This window comes from Corapipo altera, unplaced genomic scaffold (genome assembly GCF_003945725.1).
Source record: "Corapipo altera isolate COAL_440 unplaced genomic scaffold, ASM394572v1 96, whole genome shotgun sequence".
Classification (NCBI taxonomy): Eukaryota; Metazoa; Chordata; class Aves; order Passeriformes; family Pipridae; genus Corapipo; species Corapipo altera.
The window spans coordinates 1,543,496-1,569,857 of NW_020884962.1; the positions used below are offsets into that span (position 1 = coordinate 1,543,496).

Genomic DNA, 26,362 nt, shown 5'->3' on the forward strand with positions numbered 1-26,362 from the left:
CACTTCAAAGCCTCAGCGCAATGTACGGCGAGCCTGGCGGGGCGGCGCCTTATAAACGCCCGCGCTCCGCCCCGCCCATCTCATGAATATGCAGATTAATCCCGCTGCAAGGCGGGGCGATTACGCCACCAAAGCGCTGCCACCGCCGCACCACCCGATTGGGCGGGACTTCGTTAATATTCATGAGCCGCGGCGGGGAGCGAGGGGAGGGGCGCGCAAACAAAACAGCCGAGTGGCCCCGCCCCCTCCGCCCATCCGGGGGCGGGGCGCGGCGGGCGCCGCCGATTGGCTGCGCTCTCGGGGGCGGGCGGGAGCGCCCCTGTGAGAGGGAAGGAAGTGGAGGCCGCTGATTGGCCGGGGGGGGCCGCACGCCCCGTCCACGCCGCCAGCTGGGGGCGTGTCCGCGCTGCCCCAGTTTCGCGCCCTTCTCGCAATGCGGCGGCGGCCGCAGACAAAGGGGCCGCCTCTGGGGCCGCCGCCATCTTGGGTGGCGAGCGCTGCCCCCGGCCTGGACCCGGAGGCTCCTCCCGCCGTGTCCCCTCCTGTCACCCCCGGCCCAGGGCCCCGTCCTGTCACCACCCCTCCTCCCTGCCCCACGGCCCGTAGGGAACGATCCCTCCAACCTCCTCCTCTCAAGTGTTGTCCCACAAACACAGTTGGGAGAGCTCAGCACAACGAGTGTGAGAAGCAGCCAAAGCAACAAAAGTTTTGTTCAAAACACAATAATAAAAGATCTTTGCTCAGCCCGTTTCCCACTGAAATGTTTAAAAGCCCACCCTGAGGTTTCCCTAAGGTGAGAATGCCTCCAGCAGTAAAAACTTCCCTATTGAAAGAGGAAACAGACAAAGATAAACCCGTGTCTCGGTGAGGGGCTACAGGGGTTTGAAAAAGCCCTTAAAATAAAAATGTTCAGTGTTTCATACGATAATTACAATCTCGTGTAGAAAATGCAGAAAAGTGTTTTAAAATGCAGAAGAGGAAGGAACTCAAGGGAGGGAACAAATACATGGGAGAGGAGGAGACTCGCAGGAAGGAACAGGGAGGAAAACGGGAAGGAAACCCGGCGAGGACGGGGCTGTGGTGTCACCGTGTGTGTCCCCTGCCCGGGGACAGGACCGGACACACCATGGGTCACTGTGTGTGTCACCTATCCAGGGACAGGTCTGGCCACATCGGCGCTGCCTCCAGAAATTCCCCGTAATTCCCACTGCAGTTCACAGCAGGAACGTGCGGCCGCCCTCCTTCTGTTCTGCCGTCCTTCCCTCCCAGCTGCACAGAATAAATAAAACCACTGGAGTATGGAAATCAGGACTCTTCGGTGATTGATTTCCAAACTGAACGCTGAGACAGAGAAAAACAAACCGCAGGGAGATGCAAAGAAATCTGCCTGTGATTGCTCTGTCCAAGCAGGGAGCGCCCATTCCATGCCTCCAAAAGCACAGAAACTGGCCTTTTCCTCTCTGATTTGTTCTTACACCTTCGGGATTTGCAGGAAAAGGGCTGTTTGTAAACAACACATACAGTAATTATGAAACCCCATCAGTGGTTTTTCTGAGCACACAGGCCTGCAGGGGTGGGACGGTGCCACCAAAGTGCTCAAAAGCACCTAAAAAAGCCCAATATTGATGACAGAGCAAGACAGTATTATTATTATTATTTCTTACTGTGAAAAAATTTACTCACTTTTCAGTCCTGAGAGCAAATTAACAACACTGAATAATAATAATTTACATTTTTATATATATAATTAATTGTATCTGATATGTTCTGCAATAAAGAAGAAAACACCTGTAACAGGAGTTGGACTACCTTGTGAGTCCCTTCCAACTCAGAATATTCCATGATTCTGTAAATATGCAAAGAGCAAGAGTTAAAAACGGGATGAAACTGCAAATAGAAGGAGAAAGTAGTACAGCATTTCATGCAAATGAGAAAACTGATTGCTGGTTTGAGACGGGCATTTCAATTTTAAATTCTGGGTCTGAATTACTGAATAAGTCTGGTGGGTTTTTTTAATTCCACCTAATTTTGTGTGGGGCTAATTTTGAGTGGTCTGTCAGGAGCCTGGAGGAGTGAGGAGGTGCATCCGCTGTCATTGCAAATTGATTTTTGCCCTTCAAGACGGAAAAAAGATCCCAGCCCTGCACTTTGATTAAATTAGAGACCCATTAACATGAGCTTTCTGGCCCGTGATGAGGGCAGATAAAGTGACCTTGATGCACGGAGCTGTTTTCCAGCCACCCTGGGACGCGGCAGGAGGAGCGTTTGCACCATCCCTGCTGCAAACCCAAGGGACAAACACCAGGATTCACGGGGGTTTGACTCCTCACACGAAGCCAGGCAGGTCGGATGTTACAAGAATAACACTGTGAGCCTTTGCTGCTCCGGAGGAATTCGAGTCCCAGCAGGATGAAAGGCCTGTGGGAGCAGAGCAGCTCCTGTGGCAGGGAATGGAGATTGCAGCCCTGGCTGGATTTGTCCCAAAAGGGTGACTTTGGTCTCACCTGGGTGTGTTGATGCCTTTGCTTTGACACTGACAGAGTTACCCAGTGAAAAGACGAGAGCTGGACCGAGGAAACCACGCTCCTGCCCCAATTCCACAGCTCCCAGGAGCTTTCCGTGCTCCAGATCTGCTCGTTCCTGACCCAGGGCATCAGAGACGGTGTCACGTCAGCCGTGGCCTCGATGATCCTCGTGGGTCTCTTCCAATGCAGGGTATTCCATGACCAGGCTGCACACAGGGGCTGCAGCAGCCCTGTGTCACCTGCCCGAGGGGCTCAGGGACATCTCTGCACGTCCCACGGGCTCCAGCTCCAGCTGGAAGCGGTGCTGGGATCAGGATGGTGAGCAGCTCACCTGCACAAGTCACGAGGGCAGTTAATTAAGCAATGAAACAACACAGGATTCAGGTCCTTAGATCAAACCTCCTGCAGCAGCAGGGCCCTGCCAGGGGGTCCTGAACACACGACACCCCAGAGGCAGAACACAGAGGTCACTGCACCAATCCTGCCCCAATCCCTGGGTAAGCTCCAGAGCCTCACCCGTGGGTGTTTTCTCTGAGGATCCCCACTGAGCAGCACTTGATGTGGTGTTTGTAGGGACCTTTCCCAGTCTTTGCACTCCTGGCTCATTTCCAGGGCACACGGAACTGCCCAGAGCTGTGCAGGAGCCCAAACCTGCTTGGCAGCCCTGGCACCTGCTCAGGAGCCAAGGGCAGCCCCCGCCCCGGGCACCACTCTGATGAGGTTCCCAAATCCCAGAGCAGCTCCTCCGGGGAGGGGAGCACCAGGAGGGAGGATGGGGCAGAGGGTGCCCGAGCGCCAGGGACAGCGCTGGGTGTCTCTGCTCTGGGGCTGTGCCTTACCCAGGGAGGGAACACAACCATCCACGAGCCCACGCCTGCTCCAGGCTCTGTGCTCCTCCCCCTGGGCCTTGGGGAGCCCCCAGCACCACCCTCCTGCACTGGGGCACAGCAGAGCCCAGCATGGTCCAGCGAGGCCCAGCACATCCTGAACAGCAGAACAGCCTTCTCTCCCTTTGTTTTTCCTGGGGCTGCAGGGAAAGAGGGAATGCGAGGCTGGACTGAAGCAGCCATCCATCACCAAACCTCCAGCTCCTTCCCCGTCTCGCTGCAAGCTCAGCCTGTGCCACAAGCAGAGATGCCACAGCATGGGGAAGGCACACGGAGCCTTTCTGGCACAGGAGCACTCACTGTCCCCAGCACGGGAATTCTCACTGTCCCCAGCACGGGAATTCTCACTGTCCCTGGCAGGGGAACCCTCCCTGTCCCCAGCGTCTCAGCCCTGTATGACCACACACTGTCCCATTGCAGCCCTGGACCCAGGAGCAAGGAGCAAAACACAGTTTGGGAACTGGCAGTCCCAAAGCCCCCGGGAAAAAGAATATTCCCTTCTCCCTTACTCCTGTCCCTGAGGGAGTTGCTCATCCAGCTTTGCAGTTGGAAAGAAAAGCCCTGACGCAATCCTGCCGTTGCCATGGCGAGGAGCCGGGGCTGCTGCGCTTCCCTCGGCCAGTTACTGTGACTGGGATTTACCGAGTTGTAGGACAAAGCCACGGGGAATGGGGGACTGGATCCACAGGAATCAGATCCATAGTGAGTGGGGGGATTGAATCCACAGGGAGTGGGGGAGTTGGATCTGCAGTCATGGGGGGATTGGATCCACGGAGGGCAGGGGGATTGGAGGCACAGGGAGCAGGGGGATCGGGTGCACAGCAAAGAGCTGGGATGCACAGCAGCGTTGGGATACCCAAACCAGAGTATTAGGAAATGAGCCGAGGTGAGGGGGGATTTGGGGCTGGGAATGCCAGTGCACCCCAGCTGAGGTGAGGGGGGATTCGGGGCTGGGAATGCCGGTGCACCCCGGCTGAGGTGAGGAAGATGGTGAAAATAAGCATGTGGTAACCATGGCAACCATGTAAGTGCCTTGGCGCTGAGCAGCAGATTTATCAGGGCTGGTGCTTCCCAGCCAGATTATGGAAAACCAAATCCTGTGTGTCAGGCCATCCCTACCTGCTCAAACGCAGCCAAATTTAGAAACCACTGCACCCAGCACACAGCAGCTCTAGCAGCGGCCTTGTCACCCCACGTGGGCCACAGTCAGGTGTTGCTGTGGGATTTGGACCCTCTTCCAGCACTCCCAGCTCGCCGACATCAGCACAACATTCCAGACACCGTCACACAGCGATGCTTTACCAGCATAAACCCTTCCCCTGCCAGCTCTGCCGTGCTGGAGAGCCTGGCCGTGCCACATCATCCAAACCTGCCTGGGAAACCCAGGTGGGGGCTGCCCCAGCTGCTGCCCCGTGGGGGGCTCTCCCTCCAGCATCCCCCCGTGCGGGATGCGGCTGCTCCAGTGTGGGAAAAGCAGCAGCAGCTGCAGCGACGTGCGGTTTGTTGCTCCCACCTTCCCTCCTGTCACCCTCCCGGCTGCATTAAGGACTCAGCTCAGTTATATAAGCGCTCATTAATCATCATCTAAGAGTATTTGCAGCATCGAGTTCTTAAGGGCAGGAGATGCTACCCAAGGACAGGACAAACAGCCTCTGACCGCGCGACACCGAGAGACCTTGTGGGACAGAGGGCTGGAGACGTGGGAAGGATTTATCCACAGTCAGCAGGGGGAAAACTGCCAGGAACCGGGAACACAGCGTGGGGTGAATTACACACTGAGGGGAGCCAGCCCTGGTGCTGGGGGAAATGGGAGCTTTTCCAGACCCCTCGTGCCCCTCCACACACCCCGTCTCACTGCTGGTGGCACTGCCTCAGGCCGTGGGGACCAGGTAGCAAAACCTCACACTGGGGTTTGCTGCCACAATTTGTGGTGGGGCCGATAGTCCCACAACCCCCTCAAGCCCATGCAGGGTGGCCTTTGGTCCAGCTCCCTGCACGAGGGTCCTGGAGCTCCCCAGAACCCCGGTGTCCCCCCAGGACCCCATGTCCCCCCTCTCTCCCTCTTTGCTCCACAGCTCCGTGTCCCTGCGAGGGGACATGAATCACCCTGAGCCCCACAGCCCCCCGGGCGGGTCGATTGCCACGGGCACAGGGGACGGCCCGGGCGGAGCGAGCCGGGATCTGCGGGAACAGCCGCGGTTGCAGAAATCCCTGAACTGCAGCATCAACGTTTTTTCCTGCCCAGAAGGTTCCCGCGCCCTCGCATGAGCTCATCCTGCACCGTCCCCTTTCCGCGCCTCCCGTAACCCAACCTCTCCCAGCCCTGCGCCGCAGAGCAGGAATGAGACACGACAGCGGAGCAGATTCTTGGCTCCCTGGGTCACTCTCTCCCCGCGCTGCCTCTCGGGAAGCTCCAAGTCATGCGACTCCTTCTCTTTTTTTCCCTTAAGGTGGGGAAACGAGTCGGGAAAGTTCCCCCGTGCTCCCCCCGCGCTGATCTGAATGGAGGCAGGTAGAGGCAGCGTCTCTGCCTCCAGCAGCACCACACCTGCCCTGGGAGCCGGGTGTTCCACAGGGAAAGGCCGGATCCTGGCACTGCACAGGCTGGTACCACCCAGATCAGCTGCCCTGAGATGAGGGAGCAACTCCTGGAGCAAAGAGGTTTCTGGGAGCTCACCCCTCTAGCCCTCCGTGGGGCAGGAGGATGCCCTTCGTGGAGCAGCCAAGACCCCCAGCATCCCACTGACCTCACACCTCTGCAAGGAGCCACAGTGCTCATCCCAGCCCATCCCAGCATCCCACCTCCCAGTGAGCTTCCTCAGACAAACCTGCACAGAACCCTCTTTTCCCCCAGCCCTCCCTGTATTGCTGCCAGGGAGGAGACGGGTGCCAAGAGCCCCTCTTTGGGGTGAGCTGAAGAGGAGCGGGGGGCTGAGCTCCCCAACGCCCTGTCCCCTGGATGGCAGTGCCACGTAGTCCTGCGCCACTGGAAACCCTCCCCCCGAGCCCTGGCAGCGCAGGAAGCCGCAGTTGGCTGCTCCCAGCAGCCCAGAGCTGCCCCAGAAAGCTGAGCTCCCCCAGCGCTGCTGCCGTGCCGGGAGCTGGACATGACCTGCTTCCCAACGCGGGATGGAGGATGGGATGGAGCTGCAGGATCCACACCAGCCCCACGCCCCCGAGACCAGCGGAGACCACCAGGAACCGACACCAGCCCACCCTGAGCTGAGCCCCCTCCTCAGGGCTCTGAAAGTCCAGAAAATGCTTTGTTTCCTCCTGGCTGCTGGGTGACCCCGTCCCAGCTGAGGGGTGTGGGGACATTTCCTCTTCAACAACACCTCAGAGCCCCCTCCCCTGCTGCCCCCAGCCCTGGCAGCCCCTCGCCCCTACCCGCAGGCTGCAGGCAAGGGGCTGGCGGGAGGGGGGCTGCCATTGTTCTGCACAAAGGGGGTCCCTGCCAAGGCCCCCCCGCAGCGTCCCACGGGTGCCGTGGTGCTGGGCGCTGCCGTGGCCGTGGCAGCAGAGGGCAGCCACGCCACACGCACCGATCCTGCCCACGCGGCACCGCACGCGTGTGCCCGCGCAGCCCACGCTTGTGCCACGGCCCCGCTGGCAGCAATCCCACATCACCCCGTACCCCGGGGTCCTGTCTGTGTCCCCTGACTCCTGGCTGCAAACGGGGCTGATCCCAGCACCCAGTACCCCCTCAGCACCCCCGATCCCCCGCGGGGCGCTCAGGGCTGCGGCACCGGGCTCTGCCCACGTCCACAGGGTCAAACACATGTGGCCAAAGCAGGCGTGGGCTCCCCACGTGGACCCCCGAGCGCAGCGGCCGTGGGTGCCAGAGGGAACAGGGAACAGCAGGAGCTTCCTGGGGGCAGGCACTGCCTGCCTGAGCCCCCCCAGCCCCAGCCCCCCGGGGTCTGCAGCTGCCCAGCTGTGCTGGAGGCAGTGAGTGGTCCCTGGGTGGTCCCAGGGCTTCCCCAGAGCAGGGCCCAGTTCCAGCCCCCTCTGTGCTCCCCTTACATGCCAGAGCCGCCCCCCTGCCCCAGACCCTCTGCAGCCCCCCCGTGGGGTCCCACTGCCGGCACGGTGCAGTCACCAAACACTGCTGGGCCCCCCGGGCCCCCAGCATGGGACGTGCACACACATGTGCAGCCACACGCCTGTGAAATCACACACGTGTGTACAGCCACACGCGTGGATCCAGCAGCCCCCCCCAGCCCCACGCCGTGGGCCTGGGCCCCTCGGCAGCCCCACGGCAGCGTCGCCATGGCAACGCTCCAGATTTATCAATGGAGACACTGCGGGAACGCTCTGGGGGAGGCGGGAGGGAGGGGGGGGGTCTGTGAGAGCTGGCGGGGGAACAGCCGGACAGAGGGAGGGTGCAGGAGGGTCTGTCACACTTGCAGTGCAATGCACAGGCGGGGGTGGGGGTACACTGTGCACACGCGTGTGCCAGGGGAGCACCAGCACAGTACCCTGACTGGCACTGGGGGCTGGGGGGCTCCATGCCCTGCGTGGGCACAGAGAGAAGGTCCTGTGGTGGGGCAGCCGCTCCCTGCCTGCATCCCTGCCTGATCTCCTGTCCTTGTGGCTGGTGACACCAGCAAAGGACAGAGCCAGCGGCGGTGGCAGGTCCCAGCTCCAGAGGGAGCCATGGCTGATGCAGGAGTGGGGGGACCCTAATCCCAGGGAAGTGGCTGACACAATACCGGGGGTGTCAGGGCCCTGGGGTTCCCCCTTCCTGGGGAAGTGCTGCTGGTTTTGCACGCGGGCTGTGACTCAGGCACCCGACACTATTCCTGTCCTGTCCCTGACTCAGCGTGTGGCTCCAGGCAGGACACGCTCCCCCAGCCCCACGCTCCCACCATGGGGAAGGGGAAGTGACACAGGGACCCGAGGAGCAGCAACATTCCCAGCCTGTGTGGGCCCCTCACCTCACCCCCCTCAGTGAGGCAGGAGCACACAGGGCACCCGCATTGACCCCCCGGGCTGCACCCCCTGCCTTTGGCCTCTCCCTCCCTATGAGGCGCCCTGATGCCTGGGGATGGGCACAGCTGCCCACGTAACCACACCCGGCAGGAACGTTCCCTGCAGCCGCTTCCAGGAAGGGCTGGAGAGGAGGAGATGGGGATGGCGGGTTCACACCAGCTCAGCACTTTCGCAGCCCTCGCCAGCCCCGTCACACCCGGCTCATCACACGCCTGCTCACACCCACCCCCCCAAGCCCGCCCCGGGCCCCCGGCCAAACCCACAGCAGAAAGGGTGGAAAAAAATCCAGTAAACGACTGACTGACCGTTTTCCAGCCTCCCCACAAAACATTCCTGGCGTTCTGGATGTGCGTGTGCACGAGGCCGCGGGTCACGCTTGGACTCGCTGGTGGTGACGGCACAGCCCCACCGGGGGTCAGGGCGATGGACCCTGGGCCGGGGCACAGCATCACTCACAGCCTCCCCACGCAGCAGGGCCTGGGAGAAGCACCTTTAGGCTGAGAACAGACTGAACTCAGCTCAGCAGTGGGACCTGCAGGTCAGGGGCTGCAGGACCGGGACGAGCCAGAGCCGGGCAGTTGGCTGCCACCCCCCCAGCTCGCTCCCAGCCCGGCAGGCACGTGGCTGAGCCGCAGGGTGCCCGGGCAGGCCGGCCGTGCCATGGGCTGGGTGGTTGCCTACAGTTGGGTTTTACACCTGCAGGCCCAGGGAGAGGCCACAGGGCCCCAGCCCAGGTGAGGCTGGACCTGGGAAATCCCCGGCTCTGGGAGCCAGGTGCCCGCCCCGGCTCCGGCCACTGCAGCTCCTGCAGCAAGGGCGAAAGGCGGGTGTTTGGGGATCTCAGGAATCACCAGAGCCCGTAACCCCCTGCTCCAGGACCCCTGGGACCGTCCTGCCGGCTGCGGGGCAGGGGTTCCCTGTGCACGTGTGTGCCTGTGACACCGCGTGTGGCGGCAGCTCCGCTGCGGGGGCTCGGTGACCGGGGTGCACCGACGGCTCCCCGGTGCTGGGGCGAGGAGGAAGCTGCCGACACAGACTCGCCTGTTTGTTTGTTTAACACATGAGTCATTCCCCGATCACAGCGTCCCCGATCACGGCGTCCCTGTGTCCATCCCCACCTGCCTGTGCTGACTCACTGCCAGCCGTGACACCCCCCTGCCACCCGCCGGACCCCGGCCCTGCACAGGGGCTGCAGCCCCACGGGAACACACGGGGTCCGCTCAGGAGGGCGAACACCGCCCTGCTCGGCAGCACCTGGGGCAGGAGCTGGTGAGGGCCAGGGCTGAGGGGGCTTGGCTGAGGCCAGCAGCAGCACCGTGCAGGGTCACAGGTGGTGACACAGGGCAGGAGGCCACAGGCAGCGTGGGCAGTGTGGGCCAGGGCGATCTCAGCAGAGCCGGAGTGGCTGCACCAGTCATTGTGAAAGTGAATCTGGTGAGCAGGGCCTGGGAACGGGTGAGTGGGGAGGGGGCAGCTACTGCACCTTGCTCTGACTCACAGAGGCTGCCCGTGCTGTGGCACTGCACCTTGGGCACTGCGTGGCACCGCCAGCGCAGCACCCCAGGCACTGCACAGCACCAGTGACGCCAACACGGCACCCTGAGCACTGCACAGCACTGCTGGCCCCTGGCTCAGCACCTCAGCACAAGGCACCACTGACTGCCCCCCTCTGCAGCCAGCTGCCCCCTACCCAGGTCTCCCATGCTGCCTGTGGCACCCTGGACCCCCACCCGCCCCTGGGCCAGCAGCCAGAGCAGCTGCAGAGCCTGGTGCCAGAGGTGGCCGAGTGCCAGGGGCAGGTGGAGCCGCTGCCGCGCCCCAACCCACAGCAAACCCAGGGCAGGTGGAGCAGCCCCGGCCCCTGCACAGAGAGGAGCCCCCCGTGTGGGTGCTCGGGGCAGTGCCTGGCACTGCTGCCCGGGGGTGGCACAGCTGCAGCTGCCCAAGACACACTGGGAAATGTGCCCGAGCCGGAATCCCGCACCCAGCTGGGGCAGGAGTCGGGGCGGGTCGGTGCCACCCCAAGCACCCGAAGGCACTGGGGTCCCCATGGACCCCACAGTTCCCATGGCCCAGGGAAGGGGCATGTGCCCCCAGCATGGCTCCCAGCAGCCCCACGGGGACCCCCAGAACTCGCTGTGACCCACCGGGCCGGCCACAGGTCCCAGGGGCTCCACGTGGCCGCGATGGCCGGAGCGGCCGGGGGGCGGGGAGCGGCAGGAATCCAGGACTGAGTCACGGCTTCCTCTGCGAGCCCGTGAGTCATCCCGGCAGCGCGAGGCGCCCGGCCCGGCGTGCGGAGCCCGCGACTCGCACACGGCTGCATGTGAGGGCAACCCCCGGCGTGAGCGCGGCCCTGAGCACCCACCCACCCCGGCAGCGCGGCCACGGGGGCTCAGAGCACACACAGACACAGCTGTTCCCGAGGGCACAAGCACTGACACGTGTGTGCACACGCACACGTGTGCTCTCGCCTGCCCATGTCCTCCACGTGCACAAACTGCAGGAGAATCCGTCTGTGCAAGGCACACACAAGTGCAGCCCTGTGAGGACCCACACGGACCTGGAGCACTGCCCAGTCACACTGGTACCTCAGCCCCTGGGCTAGAGCCCACCTGGGGGGCTGGAGCTCACCTGGGGGGCTGGAGCTCACCTGGGGGGCTGGAGCAGCAGCTTCTCCTCCACCTGTGGCTCCTCTCTCCAGGTGCCCTGGGGAGGCAGAAGAGGCTCTCTGGAAGATTCGTCCAGCTCCAGTTCCCCCCATCCCCCTGGCCCCTGCCACACTCTGGAGCTTTCTGCCACAACCCACACGGGCCCTGTGCCATGGGTGCCCACAGCAGCACATCTGTCCTCCCCACACAGCTGGACCTGGGATGCACGGGAGGGTGGGCGCAGGGTCTGCACAATTTCCCCCCCCGCACCCACCCTCATGTGCAGGATTGGTGCCCCCCTCTGCCACCCTGCAGTTCGTACCCCTGACCCCACAACCACCGCCCTCTCTGCAACCCCCGGCGCGTTTCAGGGGGGGTCCCCACCACGCTAGGAGGGTGGTTTGCACTCCCCAGCGCCGGAGCTCAGTGCCACGACCACAGAGACGGGGAGGGGGGAGCGGGGAGAAGGTCAAGGTGAAGGCAGCGCGAAGCGCAGCCCACGATGGAAACCGCCGGGGCCGGGCTGCTGCCCCAGCCCGGGGGGGCGAGAGGGGGCCGCCCCCGCCGACGTGGCGGCCGCTGCCCGGGGCTCGGGGGGCTGAGCGGGTGGGAGCCCCAGGGGAGCCCTCGCCCTCCCTGCAGCCGTGCGAACGCGGGGACCCCCGGGCACAGCCGCCCCCCGGGTCCCGCCGCCAGGAAAACGCGCCCGCCCCCCCGCCCCGTCCCGCACACGGACCCTCGGGGCGCTCCCAGGCCCCGTCCCGGTGCGCTCGGGGGGCTCGGGGGGCGCAGGGACCCCCCCGGCCGCCGCTCGGTACCGGGGGGGGCGGGGGGGGCGGTTACCACGGTAACGGGGCTCCTCGCGCGCCGGGATGAATGGGCCGGGAGCGCGCGCGATCTATGAATGAACGAGCCGGGGGCGCGGAAAGCCCGGGGCGGAGCGCGGAGCGCGGAGCGGAGCCCGGCGGGTCCAGCCCCGCAGCCCAGCCGGGCCCGCAGGGACCCGGGGGGAGCCGAGGGGTCCCCGGGGGGGGGGCTCGCCTTCCTGCCAGCCGCAGGGCCCCAGCCCTGCCCAGCTCCCCCTGTTCCCCCACCTCCGCCTCTGTAAGCGGTTCCCAGAAGGCAGGATGGGAGGGGGGGCAGGATGGAGGCGGGGAGGGGGGGAAGGATGGGGGGAGCGGGGAGGGGGGCACCGCCTCATCTTCCCAGCAGGGTCTGGGTCAGCCCTGGGTGTCGCCGTCCCCAGGACGGCCCGTTCCCAGCACAGGCCAGGGGTGGGGAGGGGGCATTCCTGGGCTGCCTGGGGGCTGAGTCACCCCCGGCCACCGCAGCCACGTGCACACGCAGAGACACGCCACGGCCACACACACAGCGTGTGCATGCAGCAGAACACACGCGTGTGGCCATGTACAGGCACACGCAGCAACATGAGTGCGCAGATCCACACGGCTCAGCTGCAGCTGCACACTTGGGGCACGTGTGGGCACACACAGCAACACACGGAGCCTTGGCCACCCAGAGACACAACATCTGCTCTCAGGGACCATGTTCACATACATGTACACACACGTGGGTCTGCGGGGGGGTGCAGGCACATGGCCCTCAGCAAACCACCCCCCACGCAGCACAGCTGAGGGCTGAGCACCTTGCAAGAGTGACTGGCACACATGGGGGCCCCCCCAGCACCCCACTCCTGCGTGATGGGGGCTGGGGGGCCCCTGGGATGTGGCTGTGGGGGCGTATGGCCGAATGTCCCCGGGGCTGCGTCACCGCTGACGCACTGGCACTACCTGTGGGTCCCGCCGCTATAAATAGCCCCGTGCACGCCCCATCTGCCGCTCACACAGCAGCTCCGGTGAGGGGACACCCTGCTCTGTGCCCCCTGCACCACCGGGCCCAGGGCCCAGGCAGCCCCACGCCAGCCCCAAAAATCTGAGCGGTGTCTGGAGGGAGCACGGTGGCGGTGGCACTGTGCCACCTGGCAGGGCCTGGGCTGGCAGGGCCGGCACGGACGTCACCAGGGCTCCTCGAGGTCCTCGTAAACACGGTGACGCACCGGCACTGCCCTCCGGCCCCGTGTCCCCTCGGCCCTCCACGGTGTCCGAGACCACGCTGTTGGGACAGGACCCCCACGGCACAGAGTTGGGGCAACACAGAGAGTCAGCCTTCACCCACACCGGTGTCACCAGGGCCGTTTAAGTGTCATCCCCTGTGGAGGCCAACTGTCCCGTGTCCTCTCTCACAACACGTCAGCTGGGAGATTCTCTTGGGGGGGGATCTCCATGGAGGTGGGGAAGGGGATTTGGGGTCTTTGCTGCTGGCAAGGGCAGGCAGCCTGATTGGGACACCCAGTGAAGCTCCTGCTGCTGCTCTGTCCCCTCTCTGACCCCAGGCCCAGAGGGTGGGGGGGTCCCTGGGGATGGGCTGGCGCCGTGCCCCCGGCCCCACCACCCCTGTGATGTCACCGCCCAGGCACGCTGGGCTCTGCCGGCCAGGCTGGGGGGGCTGAGGAGGCTCTGGGGCTGGGCAGGACATGGGGGGACCCTCTGCCCCCCCGCCGGGCTGGAAGCAGGCCGGGGGTGCCGGGGGGGGGGAGGGAGGAGAAAGCTGCGCCCACACCCACAACAGCCACGTGTGCACGGCCGTGTTCACACACATGTGCACATACAATGCACACAGGCTGTGTGTGTGCAGCCTCACAGAACAGTCCAGGGGAGCTGCAGCCCCTCACTGCAGATGGGGTGCTCAACCTGCCCTCCAGGGACCCCTGGGGACCCCAAGACACCCCCCAGCCTGGGCACACTGGGGCTGCACCTGCAGCCGGGCTGTGGTGCACACGTGTGCACGCTGGCTGTGCACACGCGTGTGCAAGGGCCCGTGGACATGTGTGGGGCAGTGGGAGGCCATGGGGAGTGCCCTGGGGCCGTGGCCGGCGGGCGGGGTGAGACATTCCTTGCGGCGCTTGTTATTTTATCTGGTTCAAAGTCAGTTCCTGGAATGTTTTTAATTCCAGGATCCGTCCCTGTGCCGGCAGCTCCCGGCCCCCCTGGCTGCCTCTGCACCCCACGCCTGGGCTGCCAGCCCACAGCCCGGCCCCACGGTAGCACTGGGGCCTGGTGCAGGGGCCTCGGCCCTCCGGGGTCTCTGTGCCCTCGGGGATGCCCAGGGGTACCCATGGGTGCCCCAGCCTTGGCAGGTGCCCCAGAGCCGGGTGGGGGGACTGTCTGCAGCTCTGTGCGGGGGCCGGGGCTTGCCCCCACCTGGGACCCCGCTGCGGCAGACGCCACGTTCCCAACTCGTGCCAGGGACACGCGGCAGCGTCGCCCACCCGGCGTCTGGCACCACCGTGCCAGCCCCGTCTCTCGCCCGCAGCCAGCGCCGGGCACAGCGGGGGAGATACCGGGGGGCCGTGGGGCTGGGGCTCCGTGACGTGCCCTGTGCCAGGGGGGAGCAGGAGGCGGCCACGGGGGGCCCAGGGCCATGGGGGTGTGTGATGGGCACACTGGGCACAGCCACTGCCCTTGGACGGGGGTTCATGCACACACACGGGGGGCACACGTTGTGTTGGCAGGCTGGGGGTGCGGAGAGGCTGGGGATGTTTGTGGGGTGCAGTGGGGGGTGTGCAACGCGAGGGCTGGGCGTGCAAGGACTGACGTGCTGCCCCACACATGCCTGTGCCCGGGTGTGTCCGGCACCGCGGGGCCGCAGCGTGGCCGGCGCCGTGGGCGTGCACGGGGCCCACGGGTGTGCCGGGAGCCCACGGGTGTGCCGGGAGCCCTGGGAGCTGTGGGAGATGTGGGTGTTTCCTGGCGCACCCTCTGCAGCAAGGGCTGGGCGGAGGGACAAGGGGGGCACCCGCGCCAGCTGCCCGCACCCAGCAGCCGTGGGTGCACGGACACACACCCGTGTGCATGGGGACACACCCGTGTGCATGGGGACACTCCTACATACACACACACACCTGTGCCTGGACACATACACACACACACACACACACACACACCTGCCAGGTGACACCCACGCTGCCCCCCCGGCAGGCGCCACACCGCAGGCATGACGCTGGCGCTGTGGATTGCTCCATACTGGGAGCACTGGGATAAGCACAGCCTGGCAGCAGTGCCGGGTGCTGGCTGGGCTGGGGGCAGTGAGGAGGAGGAGGTGGTGTGGCACAATGTGGTGCCCCATGTCCGGGCTTGTCTCCTGCCATACCCCAGACAGCTCCTGTGGGTGCCTGGTCCATCCTGTGCCGTGCCATGCAGTGCCATGCCGTGCTCTGGGGCCTGTCCCAGCTCACACCCTGCAGCACCCACGGCTCCTCCAGGACTCCAGACCCTGAGCTGAGCCCATGGGATAGGAGCGGCTGTTGGGACCCCCAGGACGGGCTGGAGGTTTGGGGTCCCTGGAGGAGCCCCCACAGCACCGTGGTTTGCGTGCCTGCCCCACATGGCTGCCGGTGCGTGTCCCTTTGCGCACACGCGTGTGCGTGTCCCCCGCGTGCCCTCCCGGCAGCGATTGCCTTACAAGGTCTCCGTGTTGCTCCTGCCGCGGTCGGCGGCTCTTCCCGTTGCCAAATTTGGCACGGGCTGGGGGTGTCGGGGGGGCCGGGGGCTGCCGGGGGGGGGCCCGGGGGCTGCTCTACCCGAAATGACGTCAAAGCAGGGCGCGGGGTGCCCGGTGCAGCTCCTGTCACCGCAGGAACCTGAGCTGCTTCCGCTCCCGCCCGGCTTCCTCCGGCACTCGGCTGCTCCTGGGGGTTTGGGGTCTGGCCAGCTCCCCACGGGAAGAACCACCGAGACCCCCATGCTGGCCATGGGGTGCTGAGTGCCCCATGGAGCTTTGGATTGTTCCCCCTCCCCAACCCCAGGGTGCAGGGACAGGGGATGGGGGACATGGCAGGGGGACACACACAGGGGACACGGGCAGCCACCTCTGCCCCCTCCCCAAATAACAGCCCCCCATGAGGATTCATCCACCCCCAGGTGTGCCCAGGGCCTGAGGGTGACGGTTTCATCATGCCACCACGTCACTGTGTCTGTGTCACAGTGCAGTTCCAGGGCTGTCCCAGCCCACAGGGTCCCCTGCCCCGGCACCACACAGCCACCGACACCCCGAGGCCCCCACAGTTCCCTCCCAGGGAACCTGGGGCCATGGGAAGGGGGTCCCATGGGTGGGATGGCACTGACAGATGTCCCCAGGGCCATCCCTATCCTGTCACCTTTCCCGGGGCAGGGGAAAGCCACAGGGACACTGACCTGCAACTGCAGGTGGGGAAACTGAGGCACAGCCAGGTTTGTGGCCACCAACCCCCCACCCTGGCCCGCGGCCACCCCGCTGTGACACAGGAGGCCAGGAAGGGAAGGAGGGAGAGAAGGAGCCAGCACCTGAGCCAACCCAGCTGGTGGAACCGGCCCAGCTCCTCCGGGTGGGACGGGACCGGGAGCACCCGGTCGGATGAGCCCCCACAGAGCCACGGGCCTGGGTCCGGCCCCTGCAGAGGGTGGAAACAGCCCTTCCCTGGAGGACGGGGCAGCTCCATCACCCCCCTCCTCCTGCAGGCACACACACGTGTGTGAGTGCTGAGCACACGCATGGGCACCCACACATGGCTGTGTGCACGCGTGTGCAGGGCTGGGCACATCTACCTGGACAGGTGTGCAGAGCATGTGTGGAGCTGAGGACACACAGCCCTGTGTGTGCACGGGCCTGTGGCTGTGTCACTGAGGGCAAGGACCTCAGGGTGCTGCAGGCAGGCTAAGGGGGTGCCCAGCTGTCCTGTGTGCCCTCCTCCCCAATACCAACGGGGGGCCCAAACATCCCCTTTCCTCCCCCATAACGACACCAGGCACGGTTGCATCCAGACTGCCCAAATTTATTTCAAAAATAAAAAATAAAATATTAAAGACCGAAAAAGCCTCGCTCTCCCCCCCACCCCCCCTCCCCGAAACACACACAAAAAAAAAAGACTTTTACAGACAAAAAACACATCACGTGGGGGCTCTATTTGCACAGATCCTGACGGAAAAAAATCCAAGTCGGACAAGAAAAAGGATCCTACGGCCTATGAAGACTATGTCAGTATTGGCTCAGTCGGGTCATTAATGTCTATAAATACCGGCCCCGCAGCCAGGACCGAGTTTGGGGTTATTTATTCAGGTTTTTTCTCCTTTTTTTTTTTCTTCTCCTTTTTTTTTTTTATTTTTTTTTAAATTAAAAAAGAAAATCCAACCACCCAAGTGGCGGGTGGGAAGGAGTCCAGCGACTCGGAAGTTGGGCTCGGCCGCGGAGGGGAAGCGCCTTGGCTTCTCCCTCCCCAAACAAAATTAACATCCCCCCAAAACAAAGCCCCCCCCACCCCGTCCCCCCTCCCCGGGCTGCGGCGGCGGGGCCCAGGCACACACGTGTCCCCCCCGACTGCCCGGGGGGGCCCAGCCCCGCAGCCGAGCAATGCTACATATAGAAGGGAAGGAAAACAAACGGCCCCCAAATCGGGGGGGCTCCAGCACCTCCGAGAGAGACTTCACCTCCTCCTGCCTGCACCGGGGGGGTGGGGACCCGGGGGGGCCCCGGACACCCCCCCCGAGCCCCTCTTCACAGCAAAGCAGCAGCTTCGATATGTCCCAGGACCCCCCCGGGCTGTCGGGACCCCCCATTCCCAGCCGGGGAGGCTGCGGGGAGGGGGCGGCTCCAGCTGCTCCCCCCATCTCCCCAAAGCCAAGCGACCGGGGGGTGGGGGGCTCTCCCCGGGACACGCGGGTCGGCCCGAGGCGTCCGGTCGCAGGAGACGGCGAATCTCGAGGAGCCCCGGCCCGTGACACCCGCGCTGACCCCCCCGCAGGGGCGGCGACGGGACCCCCCGGCACAGTCCCCCGGGGCCCCCCCCGGGCACGGGCTCTCTATGCTACGACAAACTCGGATTTCATCTCGGCCTTGACCTCCGGCTTCCAGACCGAGTCCTCGAAGTCCAGGTCCAGGCTGCCCTCGCTGGAGACGCTGCTGTTGCTGTTGGTGCGCCCGGCCTTGCGGTTGGGCACCCAGTGGTACGGTGCCCGCGCGTCCCGCCGCGCCTTCCGCCGCAGCCGCTTCTGCTGCAGCAGCAGCTGCAGCCGCTCCACCTTGCAGCGCGTCGCCCGGTTCTCCGTCTGCCTCAGGCGGTCCCCTGCGGGGGGAGAGGGGACAGGGTGTCAGGGGGGGCTGCCGTGGACGGCTGGGGGCGGGGGGGCGTGCGGGCCCCCAGGCAGCTGCTCGTGGCACAGACGCGTGGACACCCCCACAGCCGGGGGAAGGGGGGGTCGTGGGGACCTGCCCTGACCCACATCCAGGGGGATGCACAGTCCCCACGGCAAAGATGCCTGGGCACCCCAAAAACCAGGGTGCCCATCAGGGTGCCAGCTTTTCCCCAGTGCGGTGCAGCCCTTTTTGGGGTGCAGGGTCCCCACAACAACACTCCCTTTATACCCAAACAAGGCCCCCCCAGATGGACAGGGTTGGGGTCCTGGCAGAGACCAGAGCTGGGGGTGACCCTGAGAAACCCTGGCCATGTCACCGGGGGCTGGAGCCAGCTGGGAGCTGCCCTCAGTGGGGGCCTGGACCCCCCCAATTTGGGAGAGAAGGAAAAGCAAACCCTGAGGGGGACGAGATCCCCCTGGGCCGGCACCGGTGGTTTCACTTCTTTCCTCTAAGCAAATCAGAGGGTCTGGGGCGGGCACCTCTGGCACCTTCCGGCCCCGGGGGGCACAGGCGTGTCCCCACCACACCGGGGGGAGACCCTGCCACACCCCACGGGGTCCAGCCCTCCTGCCGATGATTGACACCTGTCAATCATCCAGCTACCCAGCCCCTCTCTGCTCATCCCAGCCACAGCCCCCAGGGCGATGGGACGGACCAGGGACCCCCAAGAGCTGTCGACCTTAAACCCCGACCCCTCCACGCTCGGGGGCAGCCAGACTCACCGCTGGGCTTGCACATCCGGATCTGGCTTTGGCACTGGACGACAGGGTGCAGGGGGGGGGCGGCGGCCGCTGGCAGCGACTCTGAGGTAGTTTTGGTGGCGAGGTCGGGGGAGGCAGGCGGCGAGGACGAGGAGGAGGAGGAGAACTGCGTCTGGCAGCGGAGCTGCGTCAGGGACTGGGGCATGCCCTGGTAGTGTCGCGTGGCACTGAGGAGGTCGTTCAGGATCTGCAGGATGGTGCCGATGTCCCGCCGCGGCCGCCCGCTGCTGTCCTGGCAGTTGGGGTGCAAAGTGCCTGGAGGGGGGCAGAGGTGGGTGTTAAGACAAGCAGCCCCCCCAGATCCACAGCCCCATCGTCCCCACATCCCCCAGACCCACAGTCCCTGGGAGGCTCAGCACCACGTACCGGAGAAGGTCCCTGAGAAGACCCCGGGCGCGTGGTTGACGAAGCTCTCGATGACCGCCCCGGGCTTGCGGGATCGGGCCGAGGGGGCCGGGCTGCTGCCTGGGGAGCTGCTGCTGCGGGAGCCACAGTCCACCTGGGAGGGGAGAAAAGCGGGATCAGCCTCTGGGAAGGGGTCTATGGGGGGCACACAGCCCTGCTCCTGCCCTTCTGCCTCCTCCCAAACAGCCAGGTCAGGGGCTCCCAGGCAGGGAGCAAGGTGCAGCAGGCACCCCCAGCCCCAATTTTACTGGGACACAAGGAGCTATGGCTGTCCCACCCCTCTGTGCACCAGTGTTCCCAGCCCTGGGAGTCCAAACAAGCCTGCCCCACCCTGCTGTGCTGTGCGAGGGGAAAAGGGAAGCAGCAGCAGCTCCTGTCCACTCTTGGGGACAGGCAGGGTGTGGGACAGGCAGGGTGTGGGACAGGCAGGCTAAGAGACTGGGTTACACCCTGTCCTTGAGTCCCTCCCTGGGACCTGGGGACATTCTGGAGGCCAGACTAGGGGACAACCCTGTTCCACACATGGGGAAACTGAGGCAGGGACAGGCATTGCCACGGCAGGGCTGGCAAGTTCACGGCTTCGCTTCCCTGCCCCAAAGACCCCGGGACCCCCCGGACTCACCTCTGAGCAGGAGGAGACCACGCTGCTGTTCACCGTCTGCGCGCTGGCCCCGTGCGAGCGGAACATCCCGGCGGTGATGGGCGCGGGGTGGGGGGCGTTACAGTACATGGGGGGGGCCGGCGTGGCGGGCGTGGGGCTGGGGGCCGGGCTCTGCTGGCACGTGGGCACCACGGGGATGCGGGCGAAGCCGGAGCCGGCGGCGCCATGCAGCGTCCGGCAGTGGGGGCTGGCGCTGGCCCCCGCCTCGCCGCGGCTGGCGATGAGGTGCCGGTGCTGGAGCTGCCCCGTGCTCTGCTGGGCCGCCAACTGCAGCTGCACGAACATCATGTGGTCCCCCACGCGCAGGGCCAGGGTCAGCGGGGACCGGCCCGACAAGAAGTCATTGACCTGCGGAGAGAAGGGACCCCTTTCAGCTGTGGCGCTCAGCGAGACCACGCAGAGACCCACCCCACCCCAGTGCAAAGGAGGGGGGCGGTGGTTGCCCCCCTGGGGCCAAGCAGGGGATGGTGGTTGCCCCCACAGGTCTCCTGCAGCCATAGAGACGGGTCATTGGGGCAGGGAAGGGGTGACACCCCCCACAGCCCCTCAGCCGTGCCAGGCTGGCGGGAGAGCTTGGTTGCTGTCCCCGTACGACCCTGTTCCAGTGCCAGCTCTGTCAGCTGACGGTGCCGGGGGGGTATTATTCTTCCTTCTGCCCTTCCTGCCCTTTATTCCACAGCAGCAAGATGCCCGCCCTGCCTGGCCACCCTCCCCAGCACAGATCCCAGCAGCTCCCTGTGGGCAGGGACAGGCAGGGGCTGCAGCCAGGGCTGCTCACAGGCCCACACCCGGCCCCGGGGCCAGCACTGCTGTTCTGGTCAGCCCAGTGCCCGGGGAGGGGGTGCCCCCACAGGCACAGGGGGAATGGGAGGGGGCAGGTGAGGACACGCTGGGTCCTTGCATGCCCACCACCGTGACTCAGGGCTGCCAGGCAGGGAAGTGCAGCCCACCTGCCCCCCTTCCCCTACACAGAGGGCAGACTGGGGGGGGCAGGCCCTGCCCAGCCCGGAGGCTCCAGCTCCGGCAGGTGATGGAGCAGCTGCAGCGCAGAGACAAGAGCTGGGGCCTGACCCTGCCCAGGCCGCAGCTGTGGGGGGGCCCCCCAATCCCCAACACCTGCCACCCCCCACGACACATAAATCACTTGGCAGCTGTGCCAGGGAACAGGGGAGCCCCCGACATCCTGGCGGGGCTGGGGCAGCCGTGAGCCCCCCCAGCACCCCCTGCCCTGCAGGGAGGCTGTGCCTTTCGCCCCCGCCAGCCCGGGGCTCACGTGGGGCTGTGGGCAGGACCCGGGGTCAGGGCTAATGGGGATGACGCCACCCCCCAGCCGCGCTATTCCAGGGCACAGCAGGGCCCGGCTTTCCCAGCCCGTCACGTGCGGTGCCGCGCTCGGCTCCCGACGTCACCCACCCACACCCCACGGCACCTTCGGGGCGCAGCCATCACCCGTGGCGGGATGAGGCGAAGGATCCCTGGCAGCCCCACCACCCCCCTGCCCCCAGCGCTGCCGAGCGGGGCCCCCCCGGCCCCGGCCCCGCTCCCCCGCTGCCGCGGAGGCCGGTTCTGAGAAGCCGTGGGAAAAGCAGCTTTAAAAATACCAGCAGCAAAGCCCCGAGCGTGTCAGGCGGAGGCTGCAGAGGAAGGGGTGGGCGGGAAGGAGACACTGCAGCTCTGGACAGGGAGGTTACGGGACGAGGGGGTGGGAGAGGACAGCGGGCATGCACATGGGCACGCGTGTGCACACGCATGTGCACGCACAGAGCACCTGGGCGCAGGAAAGCGTCACCCCCGCCCCCGTCCTGCCTCAGTTCCCCTGCCCACAGCAGCCTGGATGGCCTCACGCCAGGCTGGCAGCCCCGTCCTTGCTGCTCAGTGACGACCACCAGTGACGACCACCAGCCACGTCCAGAGCTCCAGCCACCTCCTGCCCCTGCGTGGAGCCCCCCACGGCTGCTGGGCCACCCCACCCCTGCTGCTGCTCTCAGAGTCAGTGCAGGGGGGACATTCCACACAGGGACCCCCCACACCAGGTCCACACACCACTTCCCCATGCTTGGGAAGGGGACCGGTCCCCTCCAGCCCCAAACCTGTTCCCACCACACTCCTGAGTGGGGAGCGGGGTCTCTCACAGCCCCCTGGTCCCACCCCACACACAGGGGGAGGCAGTGGGGCAGGACCCCCGTGCCAGCCCCCCACCCTGCCCCAGCCCTGGCTCCGCACCCGCGTTCCCGGGGGAGCCCCGCGCGCGTCCCCGGGGCTCTCTGACGTCAGTGGCCTCCCGCTCCCCGTGACTCACCCCGGCCTGCCCTGCCTGACCCCTCGCCAGCGTCGGGAGAAACCAGAGCACCCCAACCCCAACCCAACCCCCGCCGGGCCCTCGCTGCGGCGCTTCCCAGGGGCACCAAGAACCACCCCCTCGGTCCCCAGCCGAGAGGGTCCCAGGGCCCCCCGCAGCACCCCTGGGGCTGGGCCGTGGCCCTGAGCCGGCCGGGTCCCCGCGGCGCCCCCGCTCCGGGGCTCCCAGCACCCGCCCCCGCGCCGCTGCCACCCCCCCCGGCGAAACCAGCCCGCTCCAATGCAAACACGTCCCACCCAGCCGCCCGCTCGGCCGCCCACGCCGGGAGGACCCCGTCCCTCCCAGCCGGCTCTGCCGCGGGGGCCAGCACAGCCCCGCCGAGGGGGCTGGGACCACTGGGCCCCACAGAGCCCCCACACCCAGGAGCCCCCCGGGGACCCTGCCAAGCCCTGGGGGGGCTCAGCCGCACCGTGCCGGGCTTGGGGCCCACAGGGATGGGGCAAGTGTCTCCCGTCTGCTTCTCAGAAACGCAGATGACTCAGAGAACGCCGCATTCCCGCCTCGCTCCGACGCCTGGCCCCGCGTCACCCCGGCCCCCAGCCCCAGACACCTCCAGGACCCCCACTCTGGGCTGGCAGAGAGTGGGAGCTGCCCCCAGTGAGCCCCTGCCCCACATGGGGAGGGCAGCACCCCCAAACAGGCACAGGGAAACCATCCTGAGAGATCCAGAGGGGAAAGACAAGGCCAGGGCAAATATGAGAAGGGGGAGCAGGAAATGGCCCCGCATCCCCTGCAGGGTCTCCAGTTGGGCACAGCTGGGAACCCCATCTAGCCACTTGTGTCGGTGCCCAGGGGTTTTTCTGTGCCAAGGGGGGCAGAGGGACAGAGCCCCCAAGCCACATTCCTCCGGCTGCAGCTCCCGGCCCTTGAAGAGCAGGATGTGTCTCCCCCCACAACATTCCTGGGCAGAGGCACTGGGGGAAGGCAGAGCCGAGGCAGAGGGACCGAACGGTTTGTGGGCTCCCTGGAAAGCGGGGGCAGCTGTGCGGGGAGGAAGGAAGCGCGGGAGCATTTCCAGGAAGCCCCCGTGCCCAGCAGCCACTTCCCCAAAGGCTGGGGAGGGGGTGGCAGCGCCCCCGCCCCCCCCCCCCCCCCCCCCCGGAAGCGGCTCAGCTCTCCCTGCGCTCCGGAGGCTGCGTGACGCAGGCAGAGCCCAGCAAAGCATGAATGGGAGGAGTGGTTTCCTGCCCCCCCTCCCGCCGCCCCCCAGGTGCTGGCGGTTCCTCCTGCTCAGCCCTGGCTTCCTGAATCACCGACCGGAGGAACCTGCGGTGGGCAGGGAGGTGTGGAGTCGCTTCCCACAGCCAGTGCCAGACCGTAGCCCGCCCACCCACCCTCCTCTGCCCTGCTGTGCTTGGCCGAGGGGGCCACAGCCCAGTGCAAGGGGCACCCCGAGCTCCATGGGCTCCTTGGCTCCCCAGTCCATCCCACCCTGGTGTGGAGCTGCACAGCCTCACGAGAAATACCTGCAGCCCTGAGACCGGGACATGCACTGGGACCCCCGGGCTGGGCTGCCAGCACCAGCCCCCTCTCACAGCTCTGCAGCCCAGCTGGGACAGGCAGCACCCCATGAGCACCCTGGGGACCCCGGCAGCCTCTGGCACAGGGCTCCGGTCCAAGCTCACCCCCCTGGCCTACATGGGGTTAAACCAGCCCCTAAAAGACAAGGTCACCCCGGGCAGCCAAGGGCACTGCAGGTCAGTCACTGCAGGCAGGGCAGCTTGGCCCTTGCCACATCCCCACAGTGTGAGGGGGCACAGCCATGCCCCCATCGACCCCCTGTCCGATCCCTGGCATCACACAGGGCTCAGCTCCTTCCCCAAAATCAGTGAGGCAGGTTATAGAAAACCCAAAAAACCAACCCTTAAAAAAACGAATCTGCAGCATCAGCCAGAAAAAGGAAGGAAAGAGTTTCACAGCAGTAACAGAGACGGAAAACAAAGGAGCGGGGCCTGCGCAGCTGGGGGTAAATTCCACCTTCGCGGCAGGAGCCGGCGGCTGCGCGCGCACCCACGGCTCACCCATGGCTCTCCCACCCTGGGAACGCTTCCGCCCCATGGCTGAGACCCCCCAGCAGCGAGGACCCCCCACCCGCCCACCTCCCACCCCGCCAACTGCCAGGAACTCCACAGCGATTCAACCGCGGCCCCGCCAACGCCGCCCGCGGGCCCCTCCACACCCCCCTCCTTGGGGCCCGGCGCCCCAGCACAAGGCCACTGAGCAGGGACACGGAGAGGGCCAGAACACTCGGGCACAGGCAATCCCACCCCCCAAGGATGGCTCCAAGGAGAGGGGGAACTGCCCTTTGGGCACGGGGGGAAGCTGGGCTCTGCAGCCCCACAAGCCCCCAGTGTGGCCCTGCCGGCCCCCTCAACACGGGGCAGATGGGCAGCCCTGTCCCTGCACTTTGGGGTGGGCAGCTGGGGGGGGTCTGCAGCCCCACACCCCCAGGCAGGGCCCTGAGCTGCCCAGCTCTGCCACCGACCTGCTGAGTGACCTTGAGTGAGTCACTTCACCTCCCCGGCTCCGGGCTTGTTTGGGCTGCGAGGCTGCGGTGCGGGACCTCCCTGCGCCCGGCGCTGCTCAGGGTGACGGTGCCCGCCCCGGGCACCACCCTCAGCATTCCCAGCCCTGCTGAAGCCCTCAGCATTCCCAACCTCAGCGAAGCACCAACGCCAAAGCTTTTGGGAGGGGAAGCAGAGTGAGGCCGCCGCGGTCCTTTTCCCCCACCCCCCGCCTTTGTCTCCATCCTGCCTCGGCATCCAGCCCCTCACCTGAGTTTCAGTTAAGCTTTCCAGCGCTTGCATCACCGACTGTTCTGGCCTGGACGCCTGGGACTGGAAAAAAAAGGAGGAGGGGGGGGATTAACATTACAAATGCAGCGAAGGAGGGGGCGTCCGCAGCAGGAGGGAGGGATGACATGTCACTTCCACTATTTCTACACAAGCCCTGAGAAAGGAGTGAAATATTAAACCTGCTGCCGTGCCCAGCCCAGTGCTGCCTCCTCAGTGAGGGCTGGGGCAGCAGAGCCTCGGGGCCGCCAGCACATCACATCCTCATCCTCATCCTCGCCCGGGGCTTTAATAATAGACAGGGATGAGTGGGAGGGAGCAGCAGGAAAAGGGCACTCACCATCAGTCCAGCCTCCACGGTGGGCACCAGTGTCAGCTTGCTGCCTTCCACGACCCCCAGGTCCTGCAGTTTGCCGGAGCTCAGGCGGCTGCAGGGAGAGACACCAAAAGCGGGGTCAGTGCAGGCCAGACAGACCCCCCGGGGGGACACACGAGGGGGGACACCAGCTGCAAGCCTGCCTGCTCCCAGGGGACCAAGCCCACCCACCCCAAGCAATTCCAACCCCTGACAGGCAGGAGGGGATCCCAGCACCCCACTGCTCAGCTGACCCCCAGAGGGGGAGCTCACAGTGTGGGGCACCCCTGGCTCCGGGCATGGGGCAGTGCCAACAGGGCTGCAGCCATCGGGGTGAAGGGGTCAGCGAGGAGCTGGGCTGGGGAGGGGGTACGGGGGGGGCTCCATGGCTTCGTGGCACAGGAAACCTGCCCACGGGGGGAGGTGGTGGGAGAGAACCTGGGACAAACGTGGGCGGGGGAGGCAGCACTGTGAACGTGCCCCCCCCGACCCCGTGGGTGCCGGCAGATGGACGCGGTGTCCCCGTGTGTCCCCCCCCTCCGACCCGGGAGAGACTCTCCAAGTTACTCCGGGCTCAGCCCCACGCGGGCCCCGCTCCACGCGGGGGGTGCGCAGCCCCTCGGCCCGAGCCCCCGGCAGACAAAGGCCCCCCCGGCGCTGGGGGCTCGGGGGGGGCCGGACCGCGCCGCCGCCGGGGCTGAGCCCAGAACAAAGGGCCGGGGCACGGCCGGGCCCCGCCGCCCACAA

General features: G+C 65.9%; 2 protein-coding genes across 5 annotated transcripts in view; both read right to left on the bottom strand.

Moving 5' to 3' along the window:
• Nucleotides 1–5,616, bottom strand: part of CIRBP (cold inducible RNA binding protein) — a 10,087-nt gene extending 4,471 nt beyond the window's left edge. For all 3 annotated transcript variants that reach the window (XR_003531082.1, XM_027664401.1, XM_027664400.1), the window contains exon 1: nt 5,571–5,616. The gene's annotated coding sequence lies outside the window, so the exon portion shown is untranslated. The remainder of the gene's footprint in view (nt 1–5,570) is intronic.
• An 11,578-nt stretch (nt 5,617–17,194) lies between these two features.
• MIDN (midnolin) overlaps nt 17,195–26,362 on the bottom strand; it is an 11,645-nt gene continuing 2,477 nt past the window's right edge. For both annotated transcript variants that reach the window (XM_027664398.1, XM_027664397.1), the window contains 6 exons: nt 25,601–25,688; nt 25,243–25,305; nt 20,071–20,457; nt 19,410–19,542; nt 19,005–19,298; nt 17,195–18,211 (listed from right to left, as the gene is read on the bottom strand). In XM_027664398.1, coding sequence (XP_027520199.1) covers nt 17,949–18,211; nt 19,005–19,298; nt 19,410–19,542; nt 20,071–20,457; nt 25,243–25,305; nt 25,601–25,688 — 1,228 coding nt within the window. In that variant the 3' untranslated portion in view covers nt 17,195–17,948. The remainder of the gene's footprint in view (nt 18,212–19,004; nt 19,299–19,409; nt 19,543–20,070; nt 20,458–25,242; nt 25,306–25,600; nt 25,689–26,362) is intronic.